Source organism: Xyrauchen texanus, chromosome 16, assembly GCF_025860055.1.
Source record: "Xyrauchen texanus isolate HMW12.3.18 chromosome 16, RBS_HiC_50CHRs, whole genome shotgun sequence".
NCBI lineage: Eukaryota > Metazoa > Chordata > Actinopteri > Cypriniformes > Catostomidae > Xyrauchen > Xyrauchen texanus.
This window is the reverse complement of record NC_068291.1, coordinates 13,854,323-13,870,470: the sequence shown is the minus strand read 5'-3', so window position 1 is coordinate 13,870,470 and position 16,148 is coordinate 13,854,323. Positions and strand designations below refer to the sequence as shown.

At 40.2% G+C, this 16,148-nt stretch overlaps 1 protein-coding gene across 4 annotated transcripts in view; it reads left to right on the top strand.

The window, feature by feature from the left end:
- LOC127657359 (echinoderm microtubule-associated protein-like 5) overlaps positions 1-16,148 on the top strand; it is a 167,683-nt gene that overhangs the window by 57,367 nt on the left and 94,168 nt on the right. For all 4 annotated transcript variants that reach the window (XM_052146108.1, XM_052146105.1, XM_052146106.1 and 1 more), the window contains exons 3-4: positions 8,391-8,489; positions 10,813-10,881. In XM_052146108.1, the coding sequence (XP_052002068.1) occupies positions 8,391-8,489; positions 10,813-10,881 (168 nt within the window). The remainder of the gene's footprint in view (positions 1-8,390; positions 8,490-10,812; positions 10,882-16,148) is intronic.

Genomic DNA, 16,148 nt, shown 5'->3' with positions numbered 1-16,148 from the left:
ACACAGTTGAAAGCTATTTGATTCATTAAATGAAGCTTAACATTGTTTTTGTGTTTGGCATGTCTTAAGGTCAATATTAGGTGAAAAATGGCAAAAAAGAAACGGCTTTCTCTAAAAACTCATAAGTCAATCATTGTTTTGAGGAATGAAGGCTATACAATTCTTGAAATTGCCAAAAAATATACAAAGGTGCACACTACAGTCTTCAAAGACAAAGGACAACTTGCTCTAACAAGGACAGAAAGAGATGTGGAAGGCCAGATGTACAATTAAACAAGAGGATAAGTACATCAGAGTCTCTAGTTTGAGAAATAGACGCCTCACATGTCCTCAGCTGACAGCTTCATTGAATTCTACCCGCTCAACACCAGTTTCATGTACAACAGTAAAGAGAATACTCAGGAGGCCTTATGGGAAGAAATGCAAAGAAAAAGACACTTTTGCAACAGAAAATCAAAAAAAGGTTAGAGTGGGAAAAGAAACACAGACATTGGACAACAGATAATTGGAAAAGAGTGTTCTGGATCTTAACCCATTGAGCTTTTGTGGGATCAGCTAGACTGTGAGGTGCGTGAGAAGTGCCCGACAAGACAGTCACATCTATGGCAAGTGCTACAGGAAGTGTGGGGTGAAATGTCACCTGAGTATCTGGACAAACTGACAGCTAGAATGCCAAAGATCTGCAAAGCTGTCATTGCAGCAAGTGGAGGATTTTTTTATGAGAATATAGTAAAATAGTTTTTCTAATTGTTAAATTAATTCATGTTATTAATGTCCTGACTATAATTTGTGATCAGTTGAATGCCACTTTGTTGAATAAAAGTACCAATTTCTTTCCATGAGAGCAAAATCTGTATATTATTCCAAACTTTTGGCCGCCAGTGTATATAAGATTCCACACAATTTCTAGGTCAGTTTCTAGGCACATTTTTGACATTGATTCACAATGTTAAATAAAAGCTCAGGTTTTCTTTCATCCACTCAAGCACACAACATACTGTACTCTGTTGAACGTTTACATGGATCATTAAGTTTTTGTGGAAGGAAAGCGGAAGGAGTACATGATAAATTAGCCTGGAAAGAAAGTCTGAAATGTTAATTGGTAAAAGAAGCATATTAACAATTTTGAAATGCACCTCATGTTATTTGCATATATACATATATGCAGGCTGGGGGATGTACAGTGTTTGGCACACTGGTTAACGAGGAAAATTAAAAATGGTACTTCACATAAAAAGGTTGCCGTCCCCTGCTACAGGTGAAACTCGAAAAATTAGAATATCGTGCAAAAGTTCATTAATTTCAGTAATTCAACTTAAAAGGTGAAACTAATATATTATATAGACTCATTACAAGCGAAGTAAGATATTTCAAGCCTTTATTTGATATAATTTTGATGATTATGGCTTACAGCTTATGAAAACCCCAAATTCAGAATCTCAGAAAATTAGAATATTGTGAAAAGGTTCAGTATTGTAGGCTCAAAGTGTCACAATCTAATCAGCTAAACACCTGCAAAGGGTTCCTGAGCCTTTAAATGGTCTCTCAGTCTGGTTCAGTTGAGTTCACAATCATGGGGAAGACTGCTGACCTGACAGTTGTGCAGAAAACCATCATTGACACCCTCCACAAGGAGGGAAAGCCTCAAAAGGTAATTGCAAAAGAAGTTGGATGTTCTCAAAGTGCTGTATCAAAGCACATTAATAGAAAGTTAAGTGGAAGGGAAAAGTGTGGAAGAAAAAGGTGCACAAGCAGCAGGGATGACCGTAGCCTGCAGAGGATTGTCAGGAAAAGGCCATTCAAATGTGTGGGGAGCTTCACAAGGAGTGGACTGAGGCTGGAGTTACTGCATCAAGAGCCACCACACACAGACGGGTCCTGGACATGGGCTTCAAATGTCAAACGTCTTACCTGGGCTAAAGAAAAAAGAACTGGTCTGTTGCTCAGTGGTCCAAAGTCCTCTTTTCTGATGAGAGCAAATTTTGCATCTCATTTGAAAACCAAGGTCCCAGAGTCTGGAGGAAGAATGGAGAGGCACACAATCCAAGATGCTTGAAGTCCAGTGTGAAGTTTCCACAGTCTGTGTTGGTTTGGGGAGCCATGTCATCGGCTGGTGTTGGTCCACTGTGCTTTATTAAGTCCAGAGTCAACGCAGCCGTCTACCGGGACATTTTAGAGCACTTCATGCTTCCTTCAGCAGACAAGCTTTATGGAGATGCTGACTTCATTTTCCAGCAGGACTTGGCACCTGCCCACACTGCCAAAAGTACCAAAACCTGGTTCAATGACCATGGTATTACTGTGCTTGATTGGCCAGCAAACTCGCTTGACCTGAACCCCATAGAGAATCTATGGGGCATTGCCAAAAGAAAGATGAGAGACATGAGACCAAACAATGCAGAAGAGCTGAAGGCCGCTATTGAAGCATCTTGGTCTTCCATAACACCTCAGCAGTGCCACAGGCTGATAGCATCCATGCCACGCCGCATTGAGGCAGTAATTAATGCAAAAGGGGCCCAAACCAAGTACTGAGTACATATGCATGATTATACTTTTCAGAGGGCCGACATTTCTGTATTTAAAATCCTTTTTTTATTGATTTCATGTAATATTCTAATTTTCTGAGATTCTGAATTTGGGGTTTTCATAAGATGTAAGCCATAATCATCAAAATTATATCAAATAAAGGCATGAAATATCATACTTTGCTTGTAATGAGTCTATATAATATATTAGTTTCACCTTTTAAGTTGAATTACTGAAATTAATGAACTTTTGCACGATATTCTAATTTTTCGAGTTTCACCTGTATATACCATGAAGTTAAAGGAATAGTTCACTCTAAAACACGAATAGAACTCAGTCACATTTCGCATTTGTTCACTATTCCCTACACAGTGATTGCCACCCAGTGCTATTTTGGGAACTACTGTATATGGGGAAGAGAGAGCGATCTATCAGATTAGACTGTGCTTATGGAAATTGAATAAATAAAGACTAAATGCTGGCTGATTAAAGTTATCACTGTGTGATAGTTACTAGCAATATATAAAATATTTTAATAATGTGCAGTGTGTGCTGTAAGCAGTCATGCAAGACAAAGCGGCTGAGGTCTCCCATTGAAAATACGGTACCCCGCGGCTACCGAGGAGCCATTTAAAACCGCCTTTCATTATTTCAAGTTTTTATAAGTACTAGAAAGTAGAGAATTCACACTAAAAATAAGCTAATAAGCTGCTGTTTTCTTTAAGTGTGTAAAGTCACTGCAAAAACCTGTTATGCAAGATGTCACCAAAGGAAATGAACAGTAGACATAATCTATATCAGACTATGAAAAAATAGACTGACACTTCCACAGAGATCAGACATAATTGGCAAACGTTAATTGCACATTAGTCCAAGCAATTAATTAGCTTTTATTACCATAACACCACGTTGTCCTTTGGTGCTGGACTATCCTCGTGAGCGTGATCTCCGAAGCACTCAAGGGACACTACCTTAAGCGGAGCATTTGAAGTCCTCTTGGCATAAAAGTCCAAGGGGGCAAGTGCCCCCTCTGTCTGAATGGGCATGACACCTCTGAAAGTGGTCCATATGACCTATGCACTATATTTCCAGTCTTCTGAAGTCACACAGAAATTGTCTACTCTAGTGAGCTGTTAACCTGCTTCATCTGGATCATTGAGTCAGTGAGATGATCTCGAGAACCAGATCAGTCCGATTTAAGAATGAATTATTCAGACTGGTTTTATGAACTGGATCAACCAATTCACTAAAAAGATCCTATACAAAAGATTGATTAGTTCAACTACTTCTCTCATTAACAAGCCAAGAGATTTTCAGTGAATAACATCTTAAGTTTGGTCTGCTCCTCACACAAAGCTATCATATGAATTCAGAAGACTTTGAATGCATTATAAGAGTTGTATGGACTACATTTATGATACTTTTATAGTACTTTTGAAATATCTACCAAATTACCAGTAGGCTACATTCTTCAGAATTTCTGCTTTTATGTTTCACGAGACTAAGAAAGTCACACAGGTTTGGAACGACATTAAGGTGAGTAAATAATGACAGGATTTTAAAATTTCTGAGTGAACTACACCTTTAACATTGTTAACAGCTCATATGGAATGAAGCATCTTCTCTCTTAGCATGATAGTGTCTCTGGTAAGGTGCTGTGAAGCTTATTATTAGATGTTGAAAGTTACATCTGTGAAAACACCAATGGTGTGACTCCCGCAGTGTGCCAGTACGTGTGAGACTTTATAACTGTGTTTCTGTCACAGTTGCTGGTTGTCACAGAGACAGAAACACCAACATACTAAATCCTCAAATGACAAACTCGAGAAGCGTAGCCAAACATTTTCTATTTGAACCTGACAAAATATTGTGCAGTTTGACAGTGGCTAATCGCTAATGGCTTTAGAAGCTTCTATCATATACTGATATGTTTAGCTGCTCTTGTAGGCAGCTTTATTGACATTGATCATTCATTTTCAAGGCTTTTTGCAAAGCTATCGACATGGTGCACTTAGCAAGAATTTTACTGCGCTGCTCAAGACAAGCAGTGTTTTATAGCTAGTCAAGTCAAGTCATGTCTAGTCAAAGTTTATTTCTATAGCACATTTAAAAGCAACAGAAGTTGACCCAAAGTGCTGCACATCAAACAATTAATTTTTTTTTTAAAACATAATATAAATACATATATATACTGTACTAAATACAGTAAGTACATAAATACACATAAACACAAATGTGCATGCACACATATATATGTATGCACACATATATATGTATTTACACAAATACATATGCACAGATACACACATCTACATAAGGTTACAGATGCTATGAAGCTCAATAGCTGTAGGGAGTATTTGGACTTCAAACAGCCTCATTTGATTCAAAACACTATTTTACTGTGCCACGTACACACTGTGCACAGCGTGACACTTTCACTTTGAATGTAAAATATTAAGTTGTTAACAATAGTGCAACAAAAGGCTGACATTTTGTGCAAAAGGAGTAAACACGGTTAATATCACAACTTTGCTTATTTAATGATTAGTGACTTAGAAATTGTGTGGCATCTTAAATATTTCTTAATTATGATACGTGGGGGGGCCTGGGTAGCTCAGTGAGTAAAGACGCTGACTACCACCCCTGGAGTCGCGAGTTCAAATCCAGGTCGTGCTGAGTGACTCCAGCCAGGTCTCCTAAGCAACCAAATTGGCCTGGTTGCTAGGGAGGGTAGAGTCACATTGGATAACCTCCTCGTGGTCCCTATAATGTGGTTTGCTCTCAGTGGGGCGTGTGGTGTGTGGATGCTGCAGAGAATAGCGTGAAGCCTCCACACGTGCTATGTCTCTGTAGTAACACGCTCCACAAGCCACGTGATAAGATGCGCAGGTTGATGGCCTCAGACGCGAAGGCAACTGAGATTCGTCCACCACCACCCAGATTGAGGTGAGTCGCTATGCCACCATGAGGACTTAGAGTGCATTGGGAATTGGGTATTCGAAAATGGGGAGAAAATCAGGAAAAAAAAAGTTTATTTCAATTTTGAATTAGGCTCAAACTTTTGAACCCCATGTTTTTGTGTTTGCTCGTTTCCCTTAATAATGTTATTTTTAGAGTCACTGTTAGGGTGTATGTTGGGTTGAAAATCTCAAGCATGGATAGTTAACAGTATATTATTCAGGAGTGGGGTAAGAAGGGTCCACCTAAAAATTAACTTTACCACCCCACTTGCCACCCCTTTGTAACCCCTTACAAGAAATCCTGGACACACCCCTGAACTTATTCACATCATGTGTTGTTCTGCCGCACTGATGCACAGCAAAAACGTTTATTTGTGCAATTCTAGGAAAGTGAAGTGCTTCCTGAATTGATCTTAGAAGCTTTTGACACGTGAATGATTTGTTTGCTGGTTTGCTGGTACTTGTCACAATTTAGTAGAGTTTAGCTTCCCATTCAACTCATAACTACATAAAACATGCTGTGTTAATATGAGGAAGCTTTACATCAAGAGGTAGATTGACATGTAAGTGCGAAGGTCTTACTCCTCTCTCTTGCTAGCTAGCAAGAGAGAGGAGTAAGACCTTCGCACTTACATGTCAATCTACCTCTTGATGTAAAGCTTCCTCATATTAAGTGCCTCAAGTGCCAGCCATAGGTTGCCGATTCCTTGATTAGGTGGTAGATTTATCAAAAGCTCTTCACCTCACTGGAGAAGATAAAGAGATGGTATATGTGGCACATCACAATTTGAAATACCAGTGATTCTGGGTTGTTCTGTTCACATTATTGAGATTACTCTTGGGCACCAACAGCTCTAATAAACCACAGGTACTATTTTCTGTCCCTGCTCAATAAACCAGCCTTTCCTGTTGTTCTAACTAGACAAGGGCTGAACTTATGCACAGGCTAACCTAGGCTGGAGCTCAGGGCCCCAGTTGTAGGGGGTAGTGTACACAAACAGTGTAGTATTTGAGAAGTTCGGAGTTGAAACGGAGCGGAGTGGGATTTTGAGTGGATGGAGCATTAGACTGATTCCTCTCACTCGAAGACCACTCCGATATAACTAGATCATTAGCATAATATATGTCAACTAATTGAAAGGTCAGTAAGAAAGATGAATTTCCAAATATGATGCTCACTGAAAATTATAGATGGTGAGGATTTACGTGTGGGTAATGTAAATAATTATATATTATTGTGACGAGGAGGAGGACATGGCCGGGCCATGAGGATGCTCTCCCGGCGCTGAATTGCCGGGAGGGGTATAAAGAGACGCACGCGGCTGCTGTGTGTGTGTCTGTGCATTTATGTTCGTTTAAGTTGACTTATGTCATTGAAGTTATGCTGACTGTTCTGCCTGTTCTCGCCCCATCCTTGCCCATCCTCGTTACAATTATGATGTATTATTTTAATTAATAATATATAGATATATGCAAATAAGTGTACTTAAAAAGACTTCTGGCATCAATTCTTTTCCATTTCGAGCACTGGAAACAAACATATTGTGTCATGTAGACTGAAGATGATAGAGAGATTACAGCTTGAATTGCAGAAGTAAAATCATTGCTCTGAGATTGACATTTCATGTTTCATTGCCAACACTCACTTTTTCTGAGATAACCTTCCCACCCCCAGCAGAGCTGAGAAAGTGATTTGCAAAGAGGTTCAAAAGGAAATTGGCCTCATCATTTATTTCAAACTGACAGTGGCCCTGAAAAACACTCTTCTGAATTCTTCAAAGGTTTGGCATCTCGTAATTGACTAAAGACACACCGCTTTAGCCTGAGCTAGTGTGGTGCAGCTTTTAGAAGAACTCGAAGGCTGCTGGAGTATGACGGAGGTGCAAAACAACACGTTCACTTCAAAGGAATGCTGATATAATGAGGTCCCTTCAACAAACAACATTTTAAAAGTTTACAGATGTCTGGTGCACAGAGAACAAGATAAACTATTTTTATATTAAATAAATTACACATATCACTTTGAAGACTGCAATTATTTCTTGAATATATTTGTGCCTTTTATCAAATTGCGGTTTCATAGATTTTATCATGGTTAAAAATGTGTGATTGAGCCTGATCTCATGAAAAAAATAAAAGAAAGTGATTGTGGCGTCATTTTTGACAAATGATATTACGTGGCTCTTTACACATATCGTGGCAGGTCTAAAGTGAAAAGTCCACTAAGTGGCGCTAAAAGTGAGTTACATTTTCTCCCAAACAATTTAGATTACACTCTATCAAGTTTTAAACCAACAAAACCTTCCACCCTATCCTTAATCTCAAACCTAACCAATAATGTCATAAAAATGTGAGATGAAAAAACACTATAGACGAAACAAAAATGTCATTTTATGGTGCTTCCATGACCTTTTCAACTCATGTGTTGACTCTCATGCTCTCCTGGACGCGTACCTCAGTCTTTTCATAACAAATGTATCGCTCTATCAGTTCTGCTAATGCACAATTTATCTTGCTCGTACCAGCTTAAAAATGTATTTGGTTATGTAATGCAAACTTTAAAATGTCGATTTCAAGTCATACACTATAGTAAAAGTGTTTTGATGTCCTAAGATAGCATACAGTGTGAAAAGTACATGTTTATGAACTGTTAATCTACCCTTTTACTTATGATTTTTGTGAAAGCAAATAGCAGTCATTGTTTTCTTTAGTGCTTCTGGTGTTTATTTCAGTATATAAAATAAACACCAGTATGTGCAAGGGGTCACAAAGAAATAATTTTGCAAACATGTAGGTACTGTATAGTAATGTGTTTCTATGATACTAGGTTGTAAAAAAACTGTAATACACAACCTTGTTGCTTTATTTGATATTTACATTGTTATGCTTCTGTTTCGTTTGCAGCGTTTGGTGTCTGTGGGTTTGGATTCTAAGAACACAATCTGTGTGTGGGACTGGAGACGGGGGAAAGTTCTGGCTACTGCTCCTGGCCATACAGACCGGGTAAGAACATGCACACACACACACACACACACGTCATTAGACATGGTAGACTGGCAGTGTAATGTTTCTGTCACCCTCTAATTATTTATTTGCCTTTCCTCAGACATTTAGTTACACTAAATTGAGTATACAGTATAAGCAGACCCAAATCTGCACATTTGTCTTGCATATTCTCTGTTGATTTTTGGGGGGAAATTTGCGGAATGGACTTAATTATTAAAATATGTTAGATGGAGCTGAGAGTACTACACTTTTTTTAATATCTCATAGCATTATCACATAAGCCATAGATATTTAACAAACAAATACACAAGGGCCGGTGGATGAGTAGAAATTTGTGATGATGGACCTTCTAACTGTGTATATTTCTGTGAAGTTTTGCATGTGCAGATTTTCTGTTGGCCGGCTTATAAGTTCAAATTCCAAATTAGACAGCCATAAACAGGTTAGCAATGATTAAGTGCTTGGATTCAGGGAGACATAGTTTGGGGATGCATTTATGAAATGTATTTCACTTTACATAAATGAACAGAGCAACTAAAGATATTACATCCTTGGAACTATAACACACACACACACACACACACACACACACACACACACACACACACACAGTTGTGTTTCCATGTTTTATGGGGACTTTCCATAGACATAATGGTTTTTATACTGTACAAACTTTATATTCTATCCCCTAAACCTAACACAACCCCTAAACCTAACCCTCACAGAAAACATTCTGCATTTTTACATTTTCAAAAAACATCATTTAGTATGATTTATAAGCTGTTTTCCTCATGGGGACCGACAAAATGTCCCCACAAGGTCAAAAATTTCGGGTTTTACTATCCTTATGGGGACATTTGGTCCCCACAAAGTGATAAATACACGCACACACACACACACACACACACACACACACACACACACACACACACACACACACACACACACTCACATTCACACTGTCCCTGTCTATCACTTTTGCTATCTCTGGCACATATACACAATCACACACAAATAATGCAAACACAATTCACTTGGGTATTTCACTTAAAAAAATCAATGATGTAATTGCCTTCTCTGGAGGAAAGTTAAGAGTCTCTTGCTGCCAGAATTATTGTATTTACAAGATAGAGTGTGCATAAACACAATCTTACACTGATTCTGCTTAATAAGTCAACAATGTGTATGGTCATGTAAACGTCTTATATGGATATCCTTTATTGGGGTAAGGTTAGCTATAAAGTTTAAGCAAAAAAACTATTTTACACTTAGATTTTTGTCCATTACAGCGATTTCATTCCACATGTACTGTACATAAACACCTTTACAGGCATTTTTAATGGCTTATGCAGTAGCTGTTTACATTTTGCTGGCAAAAGCAGAGAATAATACAACCATTTCTATCCCAATGCGGATTACTTGCATTGTCACATTTTTTTAATAATCTGATTTTTGGTAGGTATCAGAATATTGGTGTGCATGTAAATGCACTCAAAGTCATAATAACCAACAGGTTTTTCTGTAAGTCCACACTTTCCTAGTTGGGCCCATGCCAATTATGGAATCATGGCAGAAGATAATTTGTTCTAAATTGTTAAAAGTTATAACTGTGTGTGTTGACTGTATAATTTCGTTTGTAAACATTTTGTGTACTGTTGTGTGCTGATGAAGAATAGCGATAAAGCTTACCAGAAAATAATACTAATTTAGCTGAAAAATAGAGCTGTTTAGTTCGCAGTCCTAAAACCCAGAATAGAATTCACATTTTCAAGCCATGGGTTCCTTCTGAAATTTTGAAAGGATTTTTTAGAATAGTGCTTTTATAGAATAGTGCTGTTTACAAGTCACTCGTCAAGTGCGTAAACTGTTCATGTGCAAGATGAAAGACGTGTAATTACGCAAACAGCCACTGTAGTCCTTACAGTATGCAGTCACTTGCTAGTTAAAACAACTTTAAAGTACAAAACAGTTCCAAAATTCACATTGTCTTGGAAAGACTTTCACAAGTCATGGAAAGACTTCTCAAGTAATTTTAAGCACAGACCTTACAGTATTTTATTCATAAATCTAAAACTGCTTGTCTGAAAATCCATTGGAGAATTCATTGCGAACCCATGGTGATTTAGCCTTCTGGATTGGCCTGCAAATTGGCAATGCATCCATTGTATTCCAACTAAAATCACTTTAAACATCATATCATATTTATGATTTCCAAAACTCGTAAGAACTTCCCTTGAAATCAGCATCTGATCACTGTTTTCTGAAGGTACCAACAAAACTAATTAATTTAAACATACCTTTCTTTTTCTCATTTGTAAAGATATTTGACATATCATGGGACCTGTATCAGCAAAGCAAGCTGGTGAGCTGTGGAGTCAAACATATAAAGGTACTGCCAATTCTCTACTCTATGTGTGAATGATTACAATTAAACCATGACAACATCTAAAGTCTAAAGTTCTAAACTTCTTGCCTTATTTTGAAGATAGAAATCATAATTTTGTTGGGAAGGAGGGTTTGTATTGAAATGCTCTTGAAGGTTAATGCTGTCTGCAGAAAATATTTTAATGTCTCAGAAGATATTCAGTGAGCATCCACAAATGCAGTATTTAAACACAAAAACCTGCATTTGATTAAACAATCACCCACTAGTTTAGTTTAACCAGATGCTTTATGCAGTGAAACAGCGCTGCAGAGTGAATTAGGTTAATTATAGATTGCACCATATTCACTAAACTCAGCACTATTTGCCTGGTGTTATTCAAGTTGAACCATTAATGCCAGAGGAAAGCAGGTGGTAAACTGAATTTTCTTAAAAATACATTTTCGATTACATTTTCTAGTGATTGTGGCCACAGTAATTTATCAAATAATAATCTAATAATGGAGAAGAGCAAAGTTTCACTGAGTCAGGTCTCGCTTTCGGCCAAGCAAAGACCAAAATAAGCGAACAAATGGCAGTTTCACTCTCCACCATGTTCATTTCAAAGGCTAGCTAGTCTAAAGAGTCTGATACCTCAGCTTGAGCTTCCCTCTTGTGAAATTGTGTGTGACATTGGCACCAAGATGGATTAAGGGCCAGATGGTGAGAATGCAGATTGATTTTGGTCTCGCGGCTTGAGGTCCGAGGCTATTGGCCCCGGCTGACCAATTGATAGCCTTGGCTTGCACTGGCATAATTGTGAAAACGTGGCTAATGAGACATTGAAATGTACCTCCCCTTTCCCTCTCCATTTCTACAGCCTCAGTTCTGAGGAGAACTTAAGCATCCCTTCAAAAATGTAGAAATGTTTGTGGATGAAGGGGATTAGGACTAGTTAAAAAAACACTCTGCAGCTCAGCCTCTGTTTTGAAACAGATGAAAGTGTAGAAATGAATTTAGGGATACCCGTTCAGCTATCTTTCAGTTGAATATTCATACTGTTGAAGTACAGTGCCAGTGACCTGCTTTTGAACTCCATCTATTTTAATTGTGGGATGTTTAAGATTGGTGTGGAGAGTGTTGCACTGTTTACAGGCCACCATTGTGGTTCTCTTAGGTCTTTCCTGAATTAACATTTCTGCTAAGATACAAGAAACTCCAGCCTCTAATCTTTCATAGCCAGGTCTGTGTTGTACAAATGTTTTCTTAGTTATAAAAAAGTACAGATATGCAAGTTGTCATGTTGAAGGATTGTGTGTGTGTTTACACACATTTGTACGAGTCGGGCCTATTTAATAAGTACATTTTCATAATTTTCTCTTTAAATAAGTACAAGATTTTCCATACACATACCTTACATAAAAACAAATGTTGTCTCTATGATTATAATTTTTTATCTCTCATAAGCACAAAGCTTTGGCTTTAAGGTCCTGCCAGTGTTTTTATGGTCTTGGTCTTGTCATGGACTCGACTCTCTCTGGTATTGGAAGTTTGGAATCTGACTTTTTTCATTAAGTGAGTTTATTATCATGGGCTGTCAGAAGGCTGACAGCTCGCTGATGCGGCTGTGTGGGAGAGCGGTCAAAATGCCTGTCTTGGTGAGATATCTTATTTTATATATTTATTTTTATGTTTGATCTGTCTATTGTAATGTAAAAATATTTTTTATAATTTTTTTATTTGCTATAAACAGTTTTTATTGATTCCATACATAAATCATACAAACATAACATAATTACGGAATCAATTATATACTATTAGAACATAGAATATAAACATAATAATAATAAAATAAATAAAACATAAAAAGGATATACTTTCAAACAACATCATTTATTCTAGAATAAATCTTATGGACTGATGAAAAGAATGTATATTCCCTCCCAGATGGGTTCAAAAGTCTCCAAATATCTATAAGACCAAGATTTTTACACATCCTATGAAGTGCCAATGTTGCTCTAGGGGGCTTGCATACTTTTGCTTCACTATGATCAAGGACTGAGTCCATTAAAAGATTAAAGTCCCCTCCCAATAATATATCATGAGGGATGCCTGCGGCTTGCAACATCTCTTCAAGATCAATAAAATTGAGCAATGTGTCTGCATGGGCAGCGCCCATGCACAAAAGACAGCGATCATGGCCATCAGAAGGCGAGAAATAACAAGCGCAACCAGGAATAATACACAGACGAAAAGGCATCTTTAAAATGTCGTGGCTTTAAAAAGACGTTTCCTTGTGTGCCACTCTTTTAGAATATAATCTTTTAGTTTGTTCTGAGATTAGCTGCGGGCCCCGGTACCAATCATCGAGCTGTGAGGGTTCAGGGGTAGCGGAGGGTTCTACTCTAGCCTGACGCTCGTGGCTGCCCGGGAAAGCACGTCCATCATTTCCATGTCAGTGTGTGACTGGGTGACCTCACTCGAAGGGGGAAGCCCAGCCGAGGCTTTCGCGTCCGATTGGACATGCCCACTCTCTGGTGCTGCACTCGAGAGCTCATCACCTTCGCGGGCCCGGACAAGAGTTCGAACTCGCCCTGTGACTAGCAGGCACACTCATCCGGAAGCTTGATCGGGGCAAACGAGCATGGGAATGGGAGGTCTGTTGGGGTTTACCAGGTGGAGGTGGTCCCATCGAGGTCCCCAAATCGCCTCGAGTGCTAGCCGCACTGGCCTCAAACCCCTAGGTAGAAGGACCGAGGTGGGGAGCCGCTGAGGTGGCTTGCTTTCTTACGAAGGCAAGCCGTGACCGCAACATTGCCATGATCATGTTCTCGCAATGAGAACATTACGCATCCTCGAGCAATGTGTCTGCGTGGGCAGCGCCCATGCACAAAAGACAGCGATCATGGCCATCAGAAGGCGAGAAATAACAAGCGCAACCAGGAATAATACACAGACGAAAAGGCATCTTTAAAATGTCGTGGCTTTAAAAAGACGTTTCCTTGTGTGCCACTCTTTTAGAATATAATCTTTTAGTTTGTTCTGAGATTAGCTGCGGGCCCCGGTACCAATCATCGAGCTGTGAGGGTTCAGGGGTAGCGGAGGGTTCTACTCTAGCCTGACGCTCGTGGCTGCCCGGGAAAGCACGTCCATCATTTCCATGTCAGTGTGTGACTGGGTGACCTCACTCGAAGGGGAAGCCCAGCCGAGGCTTTCGCGTCCGATTGGACATGCCCACTCTCTGGTGCTGCACTCGAGAGCTCATCACCTTCGCGGGCCCGGACAAGAGTTCGAACTCGCCCTGTGACTAGCAGGCACACTCATCCGGAAGCTTGATCGGGGCAAACGAGCATGGGAATGGGAGGTCTGTTGGGGTTTACCAGGTGGAGGTGGTCCCATCGAGGTCCCCAAATCGCCTCGAGTGCTAGCCGCACTGGCCTCAAACCCCTAGGTAGAAGGACCGAGGTGGGGAGCCGCTGAGGTGGCTTGCTTTCTTACGAAGGCAAGCCGTGACCGCAACATTGCCATGATCATGTTCTCGCAATGAGAACATTACGCATCCTCGAGCAATGTGTCTGCGTGGGCAGCGCCCATGCACAAAAGACAGCGATCATGGCCATCAGAAGGCGAGAAATAACAAGCGCAACCAGGAATAATACACAGACGAAAAGGCATCTTTAAAATGTCGTGGCTTTAAAAAGACGTTTCCTTGTGTGCCACTCTTTTAGAATATAATCTTTTAGTTTGTTCTGAGATTAGCTGCGGGCCCGGTACCAATCATCGAGCTGTGAGGGTTCAGGGGTAGCGGAGGGTTCTACTCTAGCCTGACGCTCGTGGCTGCCCGGAAAGCACGTCCATCATTTCCATGTCAGTGTGTGACTGGGTGACCTCACTCGAAGGGGAAGCCCAGCCGAGGCTTTCGCGTCCGATTGGACATGCCCACTCTCTGGTGCTGCACTCGAGAGCTCATCACCTTCACGGGCCCGGACAAGAGTTCGAACTCGCCCTGTGACTAGCAGGCACACTCATCCGGAAGCTTGATCGGGGCAAACGAGCATGGGAATGGGAGGTCTGTTGGGGTTTACCAGGTGGAGGTGGTCCCATCGAGGTCCCCAAATGCGCCTCGAGTGCTAGCCGCACTGGCCTCAAACCCCTAGGTAGAAGGACCGAGGTGGGGAGCAGCTGAGGTGGCTTGCTTTCTTACTGAAGGCAAGCCGTGACCGCAACATTGCCATGATCATGTTCTCGCAATGAGAACATTACGCATCCTCGAGCAATGTGTCTGCGTGGGCAGCGCCCATGCACAAAAGACAGCGATCATGGCCATCAGAAGGCAAGAAATAACAAGCGCAACCAGGAATAATACACAGACGGAAAGGCATCTTTAAAATGTCATGGCTTTAAAAAGACGTTTCCTTGTGTGCCACTCTTTTAGAATATAATCTTTTAGTTTGTTCTGCCGAAGCGCCCAGGGCGATCTCTGCAGTGCACCAGTGCAGAGAGGGGGAGAAGCTGCTGTTATGCAGCGTCAGAATCCAGCAGAGGTGAATTGGGAGCCGTGGGAATTCAGCTCGCTTATTTCTCAATGAAATAGTGACCGCGCCGCTCTGAAGAGAAATCTGAATGAGTGGTTTGCATGCCAGCTCCTTTGTACCCGTATGTGCAGGGGAGTGGCATGCAAATACAACTCGCCAATTCCCATTGGTCTTTTAACAAAGATCAGAAGGTGTCTTGGGCTCCCAAGAGTGACCCCTAGTTTCACTTAATCGACACAACGTCGAGTGAGTGACAGATAAGGAAATACATGTATAGGCTATCTCCTGCAGTATTTGTCTCTATTACTATATCTCTCAGTCTCTAGTTTAAGCCACCTCTTCATGTACTGTAGTCAGACAACTGTAGCAGCTGTCCCATATAATTCTCGAGTCTTTACGCCTTCAACCATGTGACATCTGCTCCCCGGGCCCGTGCTCACTCAGCTATTATGCACTAGCATGCCAGAGATTTAGCTTGCTGTAATTCTCCCTTTCTCGCTCTCTCTCTCTCTTTTTGGATAGACATATAAAACTGAAGGCTCTGCTCTCTGGTGTCAAATTAAAAGCAAATTTATGTGCAGTTCTAGAATTTTTGTTAAGTCTGGCTAAAGACTGTTCCTCATATTAGCCAGATATTTCACTGTATATTGCTGGATCCTATTAGATCAATTACAATGTTTAGGGTTGAAATATTTCATAATTTATTACCCTTTAAACATTTATTACAAATAACATTTGCTATGTTTCCATCCAAGTTAC